The 16,318-nt window shown below is 38.4% G+C and overlaps 1 protein-coding gene across 4 annotated transcripts in view; it reads right to left on the bottom strand.

Annotated features, from left to right (window-relative positions):
- MYPN (myopalladin) overlaps positions 1-16,318 on the bottom strand; it is a 118,394-nt gene that overhangs the window by 19,914 nt on the left and 82,162 nt on the right. For all 4 annotated transcript variants that reach the window (XM_067552615.1, XM_067552617.1, XM_067552618.1 and 1 more), the window contains 4 exons: positions 12,915-13,062; positions 5,084-5,176; positions 1,297-1,518; positions 589-738 (listed from right to left, as the gene is read on the bottom strand). In XM_067552615.1, coding sequence (XP_067408716.1) covers positions 589-738; positions 1,297-1,518; positions 5,084-5,176; positions 12,915-13,062 — 613 coding nt within the window. The remainder of the gene's footprint in view (positions 1-588; positions 739-1,296; positions 1,519-5,083; positions 5,177-12,914; positions 13,063-16,318) is intronic.

The raw sequence follows: 16,318 nt of genomic DNA, 5'->3' as shown, positions 1-16,318 counted from the left end.
ACATCTGAAACTTGCTAAGAATAGATAGGAAGTTTTGAGAAATATAAAGGAAATGTTTTAGGTTTTCAATTTTTAAAAAGATCACAGATAACTCAGTGCAAACCCCATTGTGCACTGAGTTGTGGTCAATTTGCAGCAGCTGTCAAAAAGCAAACAAAATATTAGAATGTATAAAGAATGGGACAAAACTAACATTGAAAATATTATAAAGGTATTTATATAAACGTTGCTTCCACCTGAAATATTGCATCTATTTCTTGTCACTTTGTCTCAAAAAAGATATAGCAGAAATAGAAGAGGTTCAGAATGGGTGATCAAAAATAATTAGAGGCACAGAAACACGTTCATATAAAGGGAAACTGATTGTGATTGTTTAATTTAGAGAGAAGATGAATAAGAGTATAGGCAGGTTTTCCATAACTGTCTACTACATGGTTCTTCTTAAGCATCTGGTCCTAGCCATTGTAACAAAGAGATTGCTGGACTAGATGAACCGTTGGTCTGATCCGGTATGGCAGTTCTTATGTTCCTGACTACTTATCCTTCTAAGCTGAAAAAAACACATTTGCGAAGAAAAAATTCCCTTACTTGAGGATTTGCAGCCATTATTGTATAGTTTCCGTCATCATCATTAGTAGTAGCTTCAATGTGTAGAGAACATGTTCCGTCTCCCTCTCTCTTCATTTTGCAATGTTCATTTTTCTTTGAAATCTGCTTGCCATCCTTGAACCAATATACCTGGAAGTGACCATAAAGAAAAACAGCTATTTACATTTGCTTTGCAATTGAATAGTGACAAAGCAAACTGCAGATAAGAGTAAAATGTGTTTGCTGAACATTTGCTATTGTACATTTTTGTAAATATTGTAAAATTTGCAGATCATTTAAGATAAAAAATTGAATGTTTCAGTATTGGAATAATGTAAGTTAACATTACAGAACAGTAGATTGCCAGGTCTGTGATCTTGGCTGTATTAGTACGTGCACTGCTAGACATCTCATCAAAACAACCCACATATTTGAGACAGAATCAGACCTTAATATTTTTATCAAGTTTTGTCTTCCTTTGATCAAAGAGATCTGGAGGTCAGTCAATGCAAATTAGTTAGGCTGACTTGCACTAATCAGTTGTGGGGAGATGTTGCTATATTAACTGCTTTGAAAAATTGATTACTTTGAGAACTACCTACCGTGCAGAACCACAGTCTTGGGAGTGAGGCTCTGCAGAAGTGATATACTGGAAGTTACTGATAAGTAACCTTTATTTCTGTATATCTAACTATAAGCATCATCTACCTTGGGTATGGGTATTCCAACAATTTTGCAGGTGAATGTAACAGGAGATCCTTCCATGACACGGAAATGCTTGAGTCTCTTGTCAAAGATGGGTGCTATGCATTTGCCTGAAGGTATTTCATCATGTTGGATTTCATCATCTGATTCATCCACTGGGGTGCGTTCAAGGCGAAACTCTATTTCATTCATCAGCCTCTGTTCAAAGCTTGAAATCTTGTATTCCTGCAGAATTATATTGGCAGTGGTCTGAGCAACATTACACTCAAAGGTATTTCCAATCACTTGTTGTCTTAAACCAAATGTCATCTAAAAGACTTGGAAAGTTTAAAAACCCTAACCCCCCAGTAGGTAAACTGGGTGCATTGTGCAGCAGTTAGGATGACCAGATGTCCCAATTTATAGGGACAGTCCCGATAACTGAGGCTTTTTCTTATATAGGTGCCTATAATGCCCAACCCCCTGTCCTGACTTTTCACACTTGCTATCTGGTCACCCTAGCACCAGTATGTGCACCCACAGGCTCTTATTTTAATTGTGGCTTGTGTTTCATGAAAATGATACTAGGGCTGAGATTTGTCAAAGGGAGTTGCACATCTTCCTTGGGAGCTGTGCACCTACCTCCTTTGAAACCCTTGTGAGAATATGGCATATTGAAAAAGTGGACTGCAGTTTTCAAGGGTGTTCTCCGAAACTTGTAGTCTGTTAAATATATGAAGTACTGCCTTTTTGTGTAATAATTTAATTCACATTTAAATTAACAAAAGTATAGCTGCCAAAAGGTGAATATATCAATATTTTTAAAAATGAAACATTTTTCAAGTTTGTTTACCTTACTGACAAAATCTTGACCAGTGGTGTTACTCTGGTTTTGCATTGGTGCAGCTGAGAGCACAATCTGGCCCATGATGTAAAAATGTAAGTTTGAAAATGGTCCTTGGATTATTAAAATATATGATGCAAAAGTGACCATTCCAGTGTTGTCAACCTGTTATAATTTGTTTGAATTCATTAAGGGCCTGATCCAAAGCCCACTGAAGTCAATGGAAAGACTTGCATTGCTCAGCTGCACCTTCCTGTCAATGCCAATGAGAAGTTTGTCCAAAACCTCTCTTACTATAGAATTTCAGACCAACTTTCAGCTTCAGCCTCCGCTCTAATTGACGCGAAGATGTGGATCCTGCTTCTGTTGAAGTCCATTGACTTCACTGGGAATAGGATTATGTCCTTATCCTATTTCTGATGCACATGTGGTCATCAACATTAAGCTTTTACAGATAGTGGAACTGTGATTAAAATACAGGCTGCTTTGGTCTAAGAATATCAGTAAGGAAAGGTTCCAAGACCCAAAGAGACATATTCCAGCCATCAAATATTTCTGAAAAGTTAGTGATGATTTTTCCTTATACAGTATAATACTTTGAATTTCTAAAGAATCTTCACTCTAAGGATTTACAAATATTAATGAATTAACCCTCACAATACCCTACTGTAAAGAAGGTAATTATCCACATTTCACAGATCGGGTATCATGGCAGAGAGATTATAACTTGCTCAGGGTCCTATAGCCACTTTGTTAAAAAGCCAGCAAAGATCTTTGATCTCCTAGTTACCAGCTCTGACCATTAACCTCTAGATCATGTTGCTGCTTTTTCATTAGACCAAAAGCTGTGGTAATATTTTTGGCACTTTATTGGTGGAAGTCATATACTCCTCTGCTGATCTATATTTTTATTTTAGAAGCTATGACATATGTTAATAACCTCTTGTGTAAGATAACAAGCAAAGATTGCTTGTCAGATAAAAAGTGCAGCACAGTTCCTTTCACTCAGCTAAAAGAACTTTCCTTTTTGTGGTTTCCAAAATTTGCTACCTACAGACTAGAGGCTCCTTCTCCACTCCCCACCCATCCTTGTGCCACAAGAGCAGCTTTAATAGGCTGGTTGTAGATTTCCCTGGAAGGGAATCCCTGGCTGACATAGATCTGACTCTTCACCCTCTGTCCCAAGAACCCAGTGTAGGGGGCATAATGGGGATTTGAGAGCGTGAGACTGAAGAGTGATGCATTCTGATGGAATGGTCCCTAAGAGACAGTTACCAGCCAGTGCACATTACAGCCTTCTCTAAGTTGTGTTGGAGGCTGAACTGACTCCTGGGCTAACTCAGAATGAGAGGTGAGGGAGCAGAAAGGTGGTGGGAATACATTTTGTCTCCCTCTCCTGCAGTGAACACAACTTTGGCCAGATCAGAGTTCCTGGTCCCACAAGTCCATGGGATTGTGCAGGATGCATCCACAGGATGGTGTCACTGACTCTATTGGTTGGTTAGGTTTGTTCTATGACTCATCACCTCCTGGCAAGCAGAATATATCTGTACAGAATTTCATCTTCTTCAGTTTTTTCCTTCACAAAGTATGTCTTAGCACATCATTTCATATGATGGGCCAAATTCTAATATGTTACACCAGTGTAAATCAGGAGTTACTCTGATTTCAGACCTATCAAGTTTATCACGTTTCCCTTCAGACTACAGGTTTTTGCCTTTGCACAGCTCTATGGGAAGTTAATCAATCAATTGTTTTTTCTGATGCTGGGAACTGGGAGGGGAAGGGCAGGACAGGAAGCAGAGAGCAAACACTTGTGCAGACTCCCCCTGTCTTTGCCAGAACCTGAAGACATTACTACTAGTTTCTGTAAGACCCCATAAGGTGGACACTGAAGCATCTCTAGAATATAGGACATGCCCTCAGTTGTCCCCACCTCCACCTGTGTGACCCCCCCCCCACCCTTGCTGGTGTGACTTCTCACATGCTGCATAGAGGACATCATTTTGCACTGCCCCACCCCAGCCAGTGTTGACCCCATACACATGGTGCATGTGAGGTCATGCTAATAGGGGCAGAGTGGTGTTTTCTGGAAAATGGCATCCTCCATGTATTATACCAGACAAAACCACCTCCAGTTTTATATCAATATTGGATGGGCACAAACCATATGAAAACAGGACTGTCTGGCTTAAAACTGGTCACATAGCCTGTCTACCACCAGAACAGAATTGTTTTCAGGAACTTGACATCCTGTATTTCCTTGAGAGACAAGGTGGGTGAGGTATTATCTTTAATTGGATTAATTTATGTTGGTGAGAGACACAAGCTTTTGAACTTGCACAGAGCTCTTCTTTGGGTCTGGGAAATGTACTCAGAGTGTCACTACTAAATCCAAGGTGGAACAGATTGTTTAACATAAGTAGTTAACACATATTTCAAGAGACCATAAAGTATGTGTTAACTTCTTATGCTAAACAATTGAGTTATAACAGGGCAAAGGAAAATCCAACCCAATGCAGCAGAATTGTTGGAATAGTTATTGCTCTTTGAACCTGACCAGAGGAGTCAACATGAAGCAACAAAAGGCATTCCATTCCCCCAGTGCCAAGTGTGATGTCTTCACAGCACTCCCCATCCCTTGCTACTCTAAGAACCACAGATTGAGGCCAGAGATTTTTACATAGGATCTTTGTATAGCATTTCAAAGACCTGCTATTGGACTGACTCAAATGTGTACAGTTTTTAAGTATGTTAATGTGGTTAGCAGCACAAATGCAGATCATGGAATTTTTTAAACCTACAGAGAAAGCAAATAAAATTTTCTAGAACAATGATGTAGTTATTTTCATATCACTTTTTGTTTTGTATTTTTTACCAGTTGTGTCAAAGGCAGAATTTGGAAATGAAAAATCATATGAGAAGAATTATATATGGTGTAACAAAAGTTGAATAAGGATGTTGTACCTTAGATACATCTTGGGTTGTATAGTTGAAGACGGGGGAATCATTGCTTGGTCCCTGAAGTCTATGGGCCAGTTTTTCATCGTATTTTGTTCTCTAGCAGAGGGAAGTAATGAGATTAGGAAAATAGTACCATAACACTTAAAGGCATAATTTTAATGAATCTGGAGCTGATTTCAGAATAAAAATATAATGAATGAAGTTCAGGGGTAATGAAATATTACATCATAATTGGAGAGTCTGATACTTGTCCTTGATACTTGAGATACTTTTCAGTAGTTTTTCTGCTGATTTTTATTTGATACTGACTGCTATAAAAAAGAAGGTGCAGTATATAATTAAAAAATAAGGGCATTTTCTCCTTTATATTGTGCTACTTTCTAGCACAGAATATGGGGGAAGGGAGTCCATCTGATGGAGCCATTTAAAAGTCAAGGAGAGGCAATTTTTCTTTCTTATTTCTGTAATTAAAAATTGATATGCAAAAATGACTCTACATTATTGCAACATTAAGGTCCTGATCCTGCACTGTGATCCATGCTTGCAGATTGTTGAGTTCCAGAGAAGTCAGTGGGGTTTCATGGAGACATAGCAGTCTGTGCACCCAGATAATTATGCAGGATCATGGTCTAGGTTTGCACAGTTTTAAATGCTAAAAAGTTAGGAAATGCCGAAGATAAAGTTCCTACAGTACCATTAACTCAGATACATTGTATGTGTTATATTTCCTCTTCCTGTTTTTTCTTGTCTGTAATTCAATAGATTTCTTAAAACTAGAATAAGATTTACACATAATGCAACAAGGCCAAGTTAATATTGCTCTAGGAATCATACATTAACTTTTACTGAGTGAAAGTATCATAAGAAACTTAAAATGGGGAACAGAAATCTCTCACTGAAATAAGTAAATACTGTATAATTTAATAGACTTTAGCCTATTTCTTATTGTGTGTGTGTTTGATTTGTTTTTTGTATTAGCATGAAAACAGAAATAAAGTGATTTTCTGAATAACTCATCTTGTCAAACAAAGGCTATAGAATTTTTTAAAGGGTGATTTACATAAAAAAATTAGGGAAAGGTGGTTCTGATTGTGGCTGACTTGGAGATCAGTAAAACATTTCATAAAGCATCACCCAGTAAACTAATTAATGATCACAAGTTTGAGTACTAGGTCTTGAGTGAAGTCCAAGACAATCAGCTGACTGAAGGGAAGAGAACAAAGGCTTGAGCTGTGATTTAAGGACAAAAGTGCAGTATTCTTTGTTTCTTCAGCTGGTGGTGACATCTTGGAAAACTTGATTCTCACAAGTGTTTATGAACCCGGCCGGTTTTGTTTGGTATACACACCAGATTAAAAAAAAAAAAAAGTTTAATATCCACAATTAGGGCTAGACGTTCAACAGAGCTCAGCAGACAACAGCTTCCATGTAGACACCTAAATGAAGTGGCCAGATTTTTAGAACTGCGGCGTCCTCAGCAGCTACTCAGCATATCTGAAAAATCTGGCCACATATTCAGGTATCTAAATGGGAGCTGTTGGGTGCTGAGCACTGTTAAAAATCCAGTCTTAAATCTGCAACTACACTGCAATGTTAGTCTGGGACAGCTGCATCAGTACTACCAACAGTGAGAGCACAAATAGAGACAGGGCACAAGTATTTTCAGCATTCTGTTCCAGCCTTGCCCAGAGCAGGAAGGACTAGAACTAAAGAACTAAAAATTTCTACAACTGATCTACACTATAGTACTTCCAGCACAAATGGAGATGCATTGGTACTAGATTAGTGGTTAACAGATTAATTGATGCTAGAACTGTCTAACGTTCTCATAAGCAAAGTCTAACACAAATCATGGAATGAAACTCCTATAGTCTTGCTCGGTCACATAGTTGCACTGTTGTAGTTTACAGCAGTTCAGCTGAAGTGTCATGACTTGTAATGATGCAGTGGATATACCTATTTATTCTCTACAAACACAGCACTCTGACCTTTGCAGTACCATTACATTGTAAGTGCCTATTCTGCATTTCCCAAGATTGTTCTCAGTGGAGAGATTGTGTGGGGAGAAGCAATCCACAGTTGGAAAAGTGTTGTACATATTTGAAAGTTTTTGACTGGTTTGAGATAATATTTTTCAACATGTAAAACATTTGTCAACTTCAATGGCACTGGTATTTCAGAAAAATGCTGAGTTTTTGAAACAAGAAATGTCTTAAAATTGCATGCATTTTAACTTACGAAGGAGAAAATTAGTATGCCTAAAATTACAGAAGTTGCAACATTTTGCCCCCCAAAAGCAAGCAATGATCTGTACAGGAGACAGTTAACATTGCATGGAATGGACACGGAAGGAGATGGAAGAGTGTTGTGAGACTCTGGTGGGAAGACAAATTGTAATGGTACAAATGTATACATGCAATTGCATGACCAGATGCAGCATACACAGATATAGTGAGCCTTGTTTTAAGCAAGTGGAATTGCAGTATAGCATGTACTGCTTATACACCTTTACAAGCACACTTTTGTATATACAAGGTCTGAAATAGTAGATCTTTTGAAGTCAGTGGTAGTTTTGCCATTGACTTCCGTGGGGTTAGAATTTCATTTGAAGTGTGTTAAAAGCCTGGTAGAAACCTGCAGAATACTCTAAAACAGTGTTTTTCAATTGATATTCCGTGGAACCCTGGGTTTCCGCGGGAACACTGTTAGGGTTCCGCAAGAAAGTGACATCGCGCCGCCGAGAGCAGCTGTTCTCCGCGCCGCCAAGAGCAGCTGTTCTCCGCGCCGCCGAAAAAGGGAAGATGTCCTGGATTTTTCGGCAGAGGGTATCGAGTATGAGTGTAATTTCCCCACGGAGCCTAAAGGGTTCCGTGGGGAAATTTAATTGAGAAACGCTGCTCTAAAATAAACAGGGTGACCTACAGAAATGGCCATTAGTAGAAAGACTGGAGAGCTTTATTTGCAAGTTGATTTTCAGATAATATGTAAAGCCAGCATTCTGGATTGTTATACATTGCCAACTACAAACAATTTAGTCACTGAATTTCATTTTCTATAATTTTTACTAAACTGGATTTTAGGCAAAAATATTCTCAATCCAATTTGCAGTCCACTTGAAGAACTGGCATATATCTTACCTTCTTAAGCATCTGTTTCTGAGTCTTATTTTATAACTCTCCTTGGCTTTACACTGTTTTGTAAAACATTGTGACTAATGTCTCCTTTTCAGTTTGAGAGAGATGCAATTCTTCTTGTGAGTCTTCATCTCTCCATGGGCAGCGGGAATTAGAATGCTACATTGTAAATGTGGATGCTATCATTTCTTACTGAGCAAGATCTTGCAGTTCATTTATTTCCTACTGATTAATTAATTACATTTAATTCAGTTATGGGGCACAAGACTTTTGTGTGCTATACAGTCAAAAATCAAATATAAAGTAATAAAAATCTAAGAAGATCCCAGACACTCACATGTAATACACAATCATCAAAAACACAAACCACCCCCAAATGATCAGTTCTCAGATGCAATAGGAACATAGAAGAAAGAGCAAATGTGTGAGGGGGAGGGAGGGGCAAGGTGCACCCAAACTGTCAAAAGCAGACCAATTGAAATTAATGGGTTTGCAATGTCCCAGTAAACAGAATGTGAAAAGCTCAATGCCTGTTTTCCAGGTGGTGAATTGCATCAGCGAGGACCCTTGTCTGAGAGAGAGCTTTCTCTTTGATCTTGATTAGACCTAAGGCCTGAGATAAGAGCTGATTAACCATAACTGTCAGGCAGGGAACTAAAGTACTGTTGGTGAGGTGACTGCTCAAGTACTTAGGGTATATCTACACAGCAAAAAAAACCCTCACAACAACGAGTTTCAGAGCCCAGGCTAATGGGGCTTTTGTTGGGGGGTAAAAATAGCAGTGTAGACACTCTGGCTTGAAGTCTGGGCTCTAAGACACTTCCCCTCTTGCCTGGTCTCAAAGCCTGGGCTGCAGCTTGAGCTTAAATGTCTATAGTGCTTTTGAAGTATGGGTTTTTTTATGAGGTTTTGGGAGTCTTTGTGGGTTTTAACTATGTTTTGTGGGATCTGAGATGAGATAATTGTGGTTATCAACAATTGGCTATTGGTGGTGGTGTAGAGTAGGTGAAGAGGAAATGAATTCAGATCTGTTGTTGCTGTGTTTGGTTTTTATGGGGTATGGTTCTAATTATTGGTTAGGCCTAAAAGAGCCCTTGGATAAACTCTAGGCCTTCTGTATCCTGGACATTCTCATGAAGTATTCAGTAGGGAAAGGGAAGCATAAATGTGTGTGAGGGCTCTGAACAATATGCGCCATTACCTAATCTAACTGTAGCTTTACTCTTTGTACTAACAATAAAACAATCACACGCTGCTCTCTGTGTCTTGTATGAGGCAACCCAAGAACATTGCTGCCTCGTTTTCTTCATTGTAAACAACATAAATGTATGGGTACAATTAATAATTCTTAGGGCTGGAAGGGTTCTACTTACTCAACTAATCCAACTCCTGGTACTCATTCCTTAACACGGGGCTTGACAAATTTGCTTTGTAGCTAGGAGCCAGCCCAAAAATTAAGGAGCCAGACAAAGTGGGCCCAGCGGCGGGGCGCCCTGGCCGGAGCGCGGTAGTCGCTCTCCCCTCCCGGCCCCAACCCTTCCCCCTGTCTGTCTCCCACAACATGGGCCCAGTGGCGGGGCACCCTGGCTGGAGTGCAGCAGCCGCAGTGCTCCCCCCACCTGGTCCTGCCACATGGATGCAGTGGCGCCCTGGCCAGAGCATGGCAGCCGCTCCCCCAGGACTCAGTCCTTCACTGGGGGAAATACTAGGTGCCAGAATTATATTCCTAGGTGCCATGGGGACCTGGTGTCCAGGGTTTGTGGAGCTCTGCCTTAACACTAACTTTCCTTTATTATTGTAGATTTAGTTCCCTTAATTTTACTATAACATTGATTTCCTATCAATTATATAACTTGTGTGGTAGCTTTCCAAGTAAATAGCACAGCTGCTAACTCACAAGTTTTGTCCATATAGTAGAAATTTTCCCATTCATAGTCCTATTGAAATGAAGCTTGTAAGAATCAATTCAGTTTAAAGGATGGTTATGATAATTAAAGTATTTAATAAAATGGTACCTTGTTACTGCACACACAGTCAAATTTACATCAGCAAAAACATTTTTTTATCTTGCCAGCACTGCACAGCTAACATAGCTGTGGAAGATTATATTATAATCTATTCCACATTCTGCACCATCAGCAAAATTACTGGCTATGCTTTGAATCTAGAATCCTTTATTGTTGGTGATGAATGATGTACTGGATGAAGCAGAAGGAATACATCTGGATTATAAAATATCATGCTGAGTGCACAGTGCTGACAGCAAAATCTTGACTTGTAAGCCGAACAGATTTCAAGTGAAAGTCACTGTTGGATAACAGGGAACTGAGAGGTAAATGTCTATGGAATCACTTTTTTTTATAACATAATAGTAATTATAGTGATATAATAAAATGATAGCAGCACTTTATATTTACAATTCAGCATAGTACACCTTTCATTCAGGATGATTCCAAGATGCTTCACAAATTGTATTATACAGCGATCACTTTCCCTGCCACTGAAATTCAGACAACTCTGAGATACAATGCTCTCTTTCAGAAAAATACTATACAACAGTTTTTAAGAAGAGGAGGTAATATGTGTGAAGACAATATTGAGAAAATCAAGTATAATGAAACTACTACTAAGCTCAGTATAGAACAATACTCGTATCCATTCATTATATACTTATCTTTTCTATGCAGTATTGATCTATCAATGTTTATGAGAAAAACTGAATAAAAATTCCTAAAAAAGAGCGGTCTCTTAGTATTTAAAACAAAAACAAAACAAAAACAAACAACCAAACAAGTTAATGCAGCACTACCAGATACAAAATAAAAAAAATTATTTTTCAATATTCCATTTGTTGGGAGAGAAGTTGAACCTCCACCCATGTGGCCAAGTTCAGGAAACATCTAGATATAATGCATCCAATGTCAGTATTGTGGTTTTTGCCCACCTGGCAAAAACAATGGTATTAAGGAGGAGCACCATATGTCCACTGTCCTTTTTCCCCCCTTCTTCCTTCTTCATTTCATGTCCTGTTTAAAAATCAATGCCAAAAGCTTTTCACTTAAACTTGCAACTGCTAGTACCAACCAAAGCAGTCTCCTCCCCTAGTTGTGGAGATATAAAATGTCAGTGACTCAGAGTGGGAATTTGGGAAGCAGAGGTGAAAATAATGGATTTAGCTCAAACACTGAGCCCATTGTGGAGGAGATGGATTGTTCATTTAGCAGTGGAACTAGACTGTCCCCTTCTTTTTAACATTACGTTTTGTTGACCCTCCCCCAAATTGGATGTTGTCTGGCTAGTTACCATAGTAATTAGAAATGGGTCAAATCTGAACTTCCTCAAAGTTCTTGAGCTGCAGGATTTTGGTTTGGCCTCATATCCAATGATAAATACAGTATATAAATAACGTGTGCTATCAGTAGATAACTTTAATACTATGTAGTGCCCATTGTTTCTGTACAGGTTATCATGCAGTTATCTTGAAAGAATGATTAGTATTTCACAGTAGCTATCTAAATAATTTGTTTTACTACCATAGTGAGTACAAACTGTAACACGTGATTCATCTGCAAAACATACCACATGTCAACTGTTTGACTAGAAGTGTTCTAGCAGGGAAATCCATGGGAGGAAAGGTCAACAGCATAATTAAAAAGCCAGAGATTACAACAGCAGTTGTCCACATTGGGTAACTGACTCCACAAAGCTTTCAGATACCTGTGAATTCTCTTTCAGAGATGCTTATATACACTGTTTTAACAGTTTTCTTGTTTGTGAGAAAGTAGGGCAAATCCCTCCTTTTTGGACTAAGACTTAGTAAATGGAGTTAATACAAGGGGTCCCATGAAGTGGTGAGAATAAAATACTTTCCCAAAGACAAAATAGCTACTCTGTAGCCATTAGTACACCTTCATGTCTAAGTGCATCCCGGTATTGTTCAATGGTTGTTGAATCTGCATTATCAAGGAATTCCCCCAGCCTCCCCCAACATTTTGTTGCCACCTTAATTTCTTGCCCACCCCACATTTGAAATATTTACTGATTCTAGTTGATATTCACTTTCTTGAGCTTTGTTAAAAGCTTGTTATTTTATGAAGCTTGCCTAACACTGGCTTTGAAGTTTCTATTGAAGCAGATAACTGCTACCACAACATTTTTATGATAAGCTGATAATGAAATAACCCCTCAATTAATATTACTCAGCTGTCTGAAAAAATGTTTATAACAAAAAGAATTAAAATAGCATATCAATTCAAACAAGCAATTTTTCATACAATTAGTTACCTTTCTAATTAAATTGTATCAAATATGTAGAGTAGGTGAGCTTATATGTATGCAATGAATGAATGAAAAGAGAGAAACTGAAATCCAATACAGGTGAAGCTCCTACACACAGATAAAGTTTTATATTCCTACACTGCTACCTAAATATTATCTATTAGGAGATTATCAAGCAAAAATGTAATTCAGTCTTAAGAACTCTCAAAGTACAAAATTCTACAATCTATACTGCTTTATATCCTTTTTAAAACTCCAGTTTGTTGTTGCAAAGCGGCACTTACAATGAGAATTTATGGTGAAATGCAGAGCATAAGCTCAACCACACAGCCTTACACGCATCTATGTTCCATAAGACTCAACATCTATCTTGCTCATGATGAGTGAGTGAAATGCACTTTAATAACAATCAATATTTTTACCTGCTCATTATTATGTTGATGCAAGTTCTCTTTGAAATTCATTTTTCTTTCCAGGTTCCTTACAACTGCAGCTTTATTGTGGTGAATATAATCATCCGTTGCTAACTGCAGAGGCTTTAAATTTTTCTTCATTAGTCCATGGGTTGCTCTATAAAACAAATCTGTTACTAAAATGCTGCTAATGATAAATAGTCATCAATCACTTTTGTAATGTCATTCATTAAACTTTAAATATGTGGAGAAATCAGCTAATTGCTTTATCTATTAAACAGAAAACAAAAACATTATCTTAATGTGTGTGTGTGTGTGTGTGTAACTCACATTAATGCCAGTAGGAATTAAGAATGCACATCTAGAAAAGCATAAGCATTATATACTACATCTTGTTTCCAGATTCTTCCTTTCTGGAATGATATAATCAGAATAACACCAAGCTACTCAAGAAATGTATGTCCATCTAGGCATAGGTACACCGACATAGATATAGCACACCAAAAAAGTTAATGGTGTTTGCCTTACCAGGGCAACCATTTAGTGGGTATGTTGGCACACTCCCCTTCTTTTCTCATATTTTCCCTGATCATTCACTACTTTCTCTGGTCTCCTGCCCCTCATCCCTACCCCCCATTCTTCTGGGTCAAATCCCTACTCTTCCGTTTCTGAGATGCTGCCTCTTTTAAACTAAATAAAACTTTAATAAATGTTTGAATATTAAACAACAGTCTTTATGCTAAGAAAATACAACATTGGAACACTATGGCCTTCCTGCCTCAAAAGCAATTGGGGAATACATCTGCAATGTACTAATATAATTAGTTGTATTCTGACTAATGGGAAGCATATGTAGAAGGGTAACAGTCCATCACTATGAAAAGCACCCTCCTTTTAGACCATTCCACACAAGGTTGGTGTTATCTCATCACTTCATCTGGAATAATTCTTAACATCACCTATGCAAAATAATGGAGCTAAAGTTTTAGTAAATAATAGAAATGTAAGGCTGGAAAGGACCTCAAGAGATCATCTAGTCCAACCCATGGCACCGAGGTAGGGCCAAATATACCTAGACCTAAATATTCACCTATTAACCCAAATAATTTTCAGCTCTCTGTATGATTATTTTTGTGCCTCTCATTTTGATGCTTTCTCTCATATGAAGATGTATATTTGCCCTTGGCAGGTTAGGTGCTGTTTACATGTGGAGTTAGCTCTGGGCTGGGAGCCAGGAACTGTAAAATGAGAATAATAATAGTATTGTGAGGATCAATTAGTTAATGTTTGTAAAGCACTATGTAAATGTTAAGTGATTAATGTGAAGGGAACAGTTATGCTGTAGTACTTGTGCACAAGCTCCAGATGGGTTTTTGTTTTGTTTTTGTGCCTGCTGCTGTTGTGAAATTGTAAATGCCTGCAGAGATCTCATTCACTGTTTGGTGGGGTAGGGTTAAAATTCTAACTAAGGGCTTGTCTACACTCACGCTTATGCCAGCAAAACTTTTGTCACTCAGGGGGATGAAAAGAACACCCTGCTGAGTGACAGTTTTGCCGGCATAAGTGCTAATGTAAACGGTGTTATGTCAGCAGGAGAGCTCTCCCGCTGACATAGCTACCTTTGCTTGTTTAGATGGTTTTATTATGTTGCCCGGAGAAAGCTCTCCCGCCAACATAATGCAGCTACATTACTGCTTATGCCAGCAAAACGTATGTCACTCAGCGGAGTGTTTTTTTCACACCCCTGAGCAACAAAAGTTTTGCCGACATAAGCGCATGCGTAGACAAGCCCTAAGAACATGAGAGCTCTGTTTCACGGGTCTGCCCTCCATGCTGCAATCGCAGAAGAGCTCAGAGGTATTGTAGGAATGTTGCTGGGCTCAGCAGAAACCAATTACCTGGTGGTGCTAAGCAATTAAATGTACAAGGGATGAGGTTTCTTGGGACTTTAAGGTGAAAGGCTGGTGAGTGTTGGGAGTAGATGCATGAATGTTTTAAATTCCTAGATATATCTGTATTAGACGTAAAGTTATGGCCAGGAGGATTGCAAACAGGGCAGTGAGTCAGGAGACTCTGGCTTTATTCTTGACTGCTTTGCTGTGTCTAATTTACTCCATGTGTAAGATGAAGTCGGTGTTACTATCCCTCTCTTTGTAAAGAGTTTGGAGGTCTATTCATGAAAAGATTTGTAAAAGTGCTAGTGTAGCACATGCTAACAGTGGTGGTGTGGGATACACAAGTTATTATTATTATTAATAATAATCTCAACTCTATCAACAAAAAAATGACAGAACACCCTCTTCTGGCCTTCAATTAACCCTACAGCCTCTCCAAGCTCATCATCAGAAACAAGTTCCTCACAGACCAGGACACACCAACTCAAAGCAGTACCAGACCCTGCCAGAACAACAGATGCAAAAACTCTAGATGTAGCTTCACTGCTACAATGATCAATCACCCGCCCCGCCCCCACACCTTTCAATATCCATGAATCCTACACATGCCAATCACAATGTGGTGTACCTCATCCACTGCACTAAATGCCTCAATAATAACTATGTGAGTGAAACCAGACAACTTCTATGCTCTTGAATGAATTTACACAGGATAATAATAAATGACAAAAACACCATATTACCTGTAGGTGAACACTTTTCACAAAGCAATCACTCCTTATCTGACCCTTCAGTCCTCATCCTCAAAGGACACCTGCACAATACCTTCAAAAAACAAGCCTGGGAGCTTAAATTCAAAGCTTTGCTAGACACTAAACATCATAGACTGAATGGAGACACTGGATTTATGGCTTATTACAATATAATATATATATTGCAATATATAAGCCACTAACTAGGCCCCCCATGCCCAGCTTTTTTTCCCCCCTGTCCCTCCTATGACTGCAGGGGTGTTAGCTGGCCACTTCACCTTGAATGATCCCTTGAAATATATGCTAACTACTTATGCTAAATAATCTGTTCCATCTTTTATTTAGCTGTGACACTCTGAATACATTTCCCAGATATGAAGAAGAGCATTGTGTAAGATCAAAAGCTTGTCTTTCTCACTCACAGAAGTTGGTCCAATAAAAGATATTGCCTCATCTACCTTGTTTCTCTAACAAAATATGAGACACTTTAAACATTAATCCTTTGGGTACAACATCTTCCTTATTGGGTTACATGGAGCGTGCTAGTCTGTCATATAAACCTCTCTATTGCTTGTTCTAATAATTAAATTATCATTTATTTGGAAACTATTAATTCCTCAGAGCTTTTCTGTGGGTCTTTAAATATTTAACAATTGCAAATAAAACAACATCCTTCTGTAAATTATTTTTAGATATACCTATTCTGTATATCTACCATTCAGACACCATGTCTTGGTTACCAAATCCTTTAAAAAAAAATCAAATC

The sequence above is a fragment of the Emydura macquarii genome, unplaced genomic scaffold (assembly GCF_026122565.2).
Source record: "Emydura macquarii macquarii isolate MOO-44397 ecotype Brisbane River unplaced genomic scaffold, CSIRO-AGI_Emac_v2 contig_1390, whole genome shotgun sequence".
NCBI classification, from domain to species: Eukaryota; Metazoa; Chordata; order Testudines; family Chelidae; genus Emydura; species Emydura macquarii.
Note: the sequence above shows the minus strand (reverse complement) of the source record. Positions and strands in the feature narration are given on the sequence as shown.